The 6,465-nt window shown below is 34.7% G+C and overlaps 1 protein-coding gene across 1 annotated transcript; it reads right to left on the bottom strand.

Moving 5' to 3' along the window:
• Positions 1-899: 899 nt before the first annotated feature.
• On the bottom strand, positions 900-2,162 carry LOC116021063 (GATA transcription factor 19-like). The gene is made up of 2 exons (XM_031261667.1): positions 1,690-2,162; positions 900-1,499 (listed from the first exon to the last, which is right to left on the bottom strand). The coding sequence occupies exons 1-2, from the start codon at positions 2,080-2,082 to the stop codon at positions 1,245-1,247; spliced, it is 648 nt and encodes a 215-aa protein (XP_031117527.1). The 5' UTR covers positions 2,083-2,162; the 3' UTR covers positions 900-1,244.
• Positions 2,163-6,465: the final 4,303 nt, after the last annotated feature.

The following is a 6,465-nucleotide window of genomic DNA, read 5'->3' as shown; positions in this document are numbered from 1 at the left end:
TTAATATACTAAAAATACATTATTTGTGTCAAGACCTTGTAGTTTAGTGGCACCCGATTGCACTCTCATAGTCTTAGTGAAGACGAAATTAACTTTTGCTTCAGTAAAAGAAAAAGTATTGAATATATATTATCAGTACTTAAATAATGTGTTTTTTTTTTATTATTTATGGTCTACACAATCATGATTTTCATCATTACTTGTGGTCTTGTGTTAATAGTTTTACTTGTTTTCTTTTCCTTTTCCTTTTCCTTTTCCTTTTTGTTTTGGATACCATGCAGGAAGAACGTACAAACACCTAAAGACCACAAAACATGAGACCATGCAACCTTATAGAGTCCATGACCCAAAGTTAATATACGCTATTGATACTATCCAATTGACGCAAAAATTAACCTATTGGTGAATATGAACCAAATTAAGTGACTCTTATCAATAGCAACCCAACAACTCTCTAACAATTTTACTTGTTTTCTATCTCTAATAATAACACTATCAAAGAGTCGGTCAGAAGGCCTTTACTTGTGACTAAATGTGAAATCATTCACCCCAAATTCTTAATTTCTTGTGACAAATTTTACTTCTATAACTAGTTGAGTTGTCCATGCGGCCTTTACTCATCAATATGCTTACATTGATTAAAATTTGCTAAATTTTCAAGTGTGATATTATGATATTAGACCGGGCCTAGTACTAAAGCCTAGTACATAAGCTAAATGTATATGAATGAGGGTGGGTAGTGTTGGGGGTGGGGGTGGGGTGTAAGCAAGAATCTCTTGGGAATGGAAAGAGTAGAGAGAATATTCAGTAAACCTAAAGTAAATGAGTAGATCACATTCCAAGAAAAGTATAAGGTAAGCTAAATAATAATAGGAAGTGGAGAGACATGGAGCAGAAACTAAAGCAATAAATAGGGAAGTGTATATATATCATCATCAAAGTGGAAAGTTAAAGAAGTAGTCGTTCTTCATCTTCATCTTGACTCTCATCAACTTACTCCTAAAAAGAAAGGAAAAGTACTCCCTCAAGAATCCATCACTACACGCCAAAACATAATTAACATCTCCTCTCTCCCCCATCCCCCTTCTCCAAAATCAATAAAATCATTTCTCTCACACTCTCTCTGCTCCTACCTACAACAAATATTCTTTGCATTTTCCTTTTTTTTTTTTTTTTTTTTTTTTTCACTTTTCCTGTTTCATGCATAACGAGGTTGCAGTGCAGTGCAGCCATGGTGGGCCCGGTTACGAGCAGTGCACGTTGAGACGCCAGGAGAGGAAGGCGGAGTCACGGTCGTCGTCTTCCATGTACCCGTACTCGTTGCCGTACGCCGACGAGGAGTAATTATTGTATGGCATTTGCGTGTGGTGGGCCCACGAGTTATGCATCATGTCCATTCCGCCCGCTCCGCCACCGTTGGCCGCCGCGGCAGCGGCGGCGGCCGCACTCGCTCTCCTCTCCTCTTTCTTGAATCGGATTCCGCACGCATTGCAGAGCGACTGCAATCACGCAAACACATTGCTTAGTTATAAGCATAAAACATTACATTACTCGTTAGAAGCTAGAACTATCAACATTGGTAGTTTGAACTGATAACCCAGTCAAATTGGTCAGACTATTTGACTCTCTGTCTATTAATTTTTTTTAGTTTGAGCTGATCAGTAATGGACAAGTTAGGCTGATTTGTACCTTAGGGCCTCGGGGGCCATTTCTCCAGAGAGGGGTGGAGGTGGTGTCACAGTTAGCGCAGCGGCGAGTGACGAGAGGGTCGGAGGCGGCGGCGGCGCCACGGGCGGACTTGTGGGATGAAGAAGATAAAGAGCGGCGGGATTCAGAGGGCGGCCTCTCATTGGCAGAAGTGAGACGAGTGGAAGGCGTTCCCAGGGAAAGAGTACAATCCACAGAAGAAGACGAAGAAGAAGAGTAGATGTTTTGATCATAATCCGGAGCTTCTTCATAATAATACTGATGGTTCTGATTAGCAGGCGGGGAGGAGAAGAACATGGAGAATCCTGCAGAGTAGTCATTGCTGCTCTGGTTGTACATTCCGCAAGAGCAGCTGCTACTGCACCTGTGCATCATTTTTAATAATACAGAATTGAAATCTGGGAAGTGATGATATGAGGATGTATGGTAATGGTGAGAGAAGCTAAGGGAGAGAATTGAAGATCGAAGAAATAGCGAGTTGAGAAGAGAGAAGCGTGGAGGGGTTTTATAGGGTGATAAAACATAGGGGGAAGACCAGTCAGCACTGGAGGTGGGCCAGGGTGTCGTCAAATTAGAACATCATTTTCGTTTTTTTATTCTCTGCCTTTTGGATTCTTTGCAGCAGCTGAGAGGGACAGAGGGAGCCCACTTTCGTGTATTTTAGTGACCCACCTCAGGTAACAGTCTATTGGGCAACTGACAAGTGGTCTCCATATTTATGCCATAATTCAAATGGCAAAAACTTGTGTGAGACCGTCTCACCATGAGACGGGTCGGGTCGGGTCAAGATACAAATGTAGCACTTATATGCACAAATGTCATACTTATATGCTCAAATGTAATACTAATCAGGAATAAAATTTTTGTTACTTATAAGGGTAAACGTAATACTTTTACATTTCGATTTAAAAGTATTACATTTGTGCTCAAAAGTATTATATTTGCTCTTATAAGTAAGAGGCACTTGTCAACATTACTTATTATGAAAAATGTATTATTTTTTCTCTTATAAGTAACAAAAATTGTATTATTGATTAGTGTTATATTTGAGCATATAAGTATGACATTTGTACATATAAGTATGACATTTGCATGGTGTTTTGACCCGACCCGACCCGTCTCACGAACAATGATCCATGAGACGGTCTCACCCAAGTGTAACTCAATTCATATTGCATCCTAAATTTTGATTAAAAAATGATATATTTCCACTTAACATATTTTATACTTACGATTAACAGTTTTTGTACATATAAATAAATAACTTAATAATTATTGACACATAATATTATAATTACTTGTACAAAAATTATCTATTGCAGGTATAAAATGTGTCAATTACAGATATAGAATCTGCATGTTATTTTTAGACCAGGGTCTATACAGGACCGGTTTTTTATTTGCGTGGCCCTGTAGTAAAAAAGTGAGGCCCTATCAAAGTATAAATAAACTACAATGCAAGGTAGACCTTGGTCCATGGTATAATCTGTCGGTTGCACATTAGGTTTCTCGTTTACATCAACCTAATTCTAAACCCTCAAAATTTCTTCCCAATAATTATTAGAGATGGTAAATTGCGAATCACCACTCTCATGTCTAAAAACTTCTAAAATATAATATTTATTACCTTATCCTCCTAAATTCACTTGTTAATATAATATTAACCTCTTTATATAATCTACTAAGAGAAAATGACATTTTTCTTCTTATATTATAGGCTTATAACACTTTTTTCAGCTGAATTATTCATATATTCACATTTATCCCTGAAAATAGATGTTATTTAATTTAATAAGAAAAAATTTGTAAGTTAACCATTTCTAATAATTTACTACTTGTAAATCTATCGATTTTATAATAAATTAAATAATATAAAAATCAAAAGGTGTAACAGTACTAAATTAATTAAATATTGAAGAAGATTATGTCGAATTTAGAAAAAACATAAGTGAGATTACACAGAGGATAAGTGTATTGGAGGACAATAAAGTTGTTGGTAGGAGAGGAGAACAGGAACAGGGTGATTTTGGACAGTCAAAAGAAGCTCCGACCACGTGACTAACGGGAACAGTCTTCCATGGAACTGCCGTCTCCGATCACGAGGCGTCCGGTAGGGTCTCAAACCTTGCAATTCGTAGCCTATTTGATGTCACCTGCCTAATATTCGATCATTTCAAGACCATATCATGTTTAATAAATAAAACAAATTCCATAACGGGAGGTGGTGAGTTCGAGCTTCAGTAGAGTCAATATTGACTCTTGCGTTTCAATAGGTTGAGAAAGTAATTATGAACAGATACTGCATTGTAATAGAGTTAGTAGTATTCAAAAAAAAAAAAAACACAAATTCCATAACGAATAACTGTAAAGTATATAGTACCTAACAATGTGTTTGGTAGACATAAATTGAAATGTAACAATTTTTTGAGCTTTTTAAATTACTGTGTTTGGTTTAAAAGATTTGTCATTCCACGAAATTGCAATTCTCTCAATGTGTTGAATTAAAATTCATACGTCCTCCTATGAATTCCAACTCAACATAGCATCGAAAGGAAAATATATGGAAATAACTTTTTTGCTGTTACTTTTTTTTTTTTTAAGAATAAAGTCATTATTGAATTAATTCAAAAACTGCATCAAACATGTCAGGGGGATTGGGAAAGTCCCCCAATAACGCCCAACAGACTAAGAGCCCGCGCTATTAGCTAGAGTATGAGTCAACTGGTATAAAACGACAAATTGAACTTTGAAAGGAAATAATTCAATTTCAAAATGAAATTTTAGTCTTTATATCACTTCTTCCCTTCACATTGTCAATAATTCAATTCCTCCATATCAAACAATGTAATTCGAATTCCTATTTTATTTATACCTTATTCTTTTCTCACTAAATACAATTTTTTCCCATCTTAATCCCTTCTTCCCAACCAAATGCCCTGTAAATTCATAATTTAGCCATTGATGTCAGGAGTAGATTTAGAAATTTTTTTAGTAAAATTGACGTTCAAATGATGTGACTTGATCTTATTATATATGATATCAAATTTTAAGGAACAACCAACTAAGCTATATAAACATCTAATAATTTATATATACGTTTCTCTCTCTCACGCACTTATATAATGGGTGGGAGTGGTTAGGGGGCCACTGTCCCCATTGTCCCTGGCCTCTTGATATGCCTGATTGATGTTAGGATTTTAATGTAATCCTAGGACAAAATTCATTGATTCAAAAAAAAATTTTATGCACAATATAAATAGTTGATGAATTAAATTTACTCCATAATCATATTTGAAACACAAAAATGTCATTTTGTTTTTTAAATATTTCACCCGAATAAATTTACTATTAAACTTTTACGTACAAATGTAGCAATTACACTTATGAGACTTTAAAAATAAAAACATTTTAATTTGCTAGCTACTCGTGAATAAATTGATATCATTCTAAATTAATTAAATAAGTAGTGGTATAACAAGTATATATATTAATTAAATTTAAAATAGAATATGCATAATAGTGTCATATCAAGATACATTATTAAAAATATGATTTTTAGGGTGAAATATAAAGGATTGATAATACATTAGTTTTTACAATGTTTGGACCGCTTCGTCAATCCCAACAAAGAAATGTCTATAACCCACTATCACTCATCACTATATCAGGAGATTTTTGAATTATATATAAAATAATAATAATAATGAAGATTAAATTGATAATCTTTAAACTAAAACTTACAAATTAATGTGATTAAATTAGAAGTCGTGAGAATTTGATAGATTAGTGGATAAGAAAGGGAAGACAAAACAATAATAAAATAAAATAAAGAGAAGAATGCATGTAATCATCAAAATGGGTAACATGCAATCATCAAAGCAAGCTGTTTTCCTTGCGGCCTCAGAGAACAATCTTTGACTCAGATGGAAACTTGGAATAGAAAAAAGGCACCAAAAGTTATTCCTATAATCCTATATATACCATCCACAACCAATTATTATTATTATTATTTTTTATTTACATTTAAAAATAACAAGGGAAATCTTAGATACATGGACACCCCAATTTGATCACGTTTTCATTTACTTTACTATGACGACTAGTAATTGTTTTAAAAAAATTCATCGATATAAATGAATATAATTATATATTTTTATATAGCAATAACAATCACCAACAATAGTATTTGACAATGACCGATTCTTTGTTGAATAGACAACATTTGACGTACCTTTAACATGAAGTTAGAGAGTTTATCTACATTGATAGTAACATTAGAATCTAGACAAACTATTTTAGTTCTACAACATAAAGAGTATTTAATTTTAGTTATGTTATTTTGGGATAGGTATTAAAATCTTAGTAATTACTTGATTGTTTTATGGGATTGGACCCATTATAAATCAGGTAGGAATATAAATAGAACGAGGAAAAAACAATGATAATATCAATTCAAATAATATAACCAACATGGTTGGCATGGTGGTTCAACACCTTGTCCCTTAAGCATGAGGTTAGGGGTTCGATCCCCACTCAGGTGAATGGAGCAAACCATTTGGCCACTCTCCTACCACTTAGTGTGCTGACCGTTGGGACGGGGGTTAGTAACGGGGGTAAAAACTCGTGATCTCTTCTATCTCTGCCTGGCTCGTTGTCACCTATGTTGAAGAAAGGTTTGGAACCTTGTAGAGAATGAAGAGTAAGGATTGAAGCCCCCTGTCGCGGGGGGGGGGGGGGGGGAAAATTCCCCCCCAGAAA

Source organism: Ipomoea triloba, chromosome 5 (assembly GCF_003576645.1).
Source record: "Ipomoea triloba cultivar NCNSP0323 chromosome 5, ASM357664v1".
NCBI classification, from domain to species: Eukaryota; Viridiplantae; Streptophyta; class Magnoliopsida; order Solanales; family Convolvulaceae; genus Ipomoea; species Ipomoea triloba.
This window is presented reverse-complemented; position numbering and strand designations above follow the sequence as displayed.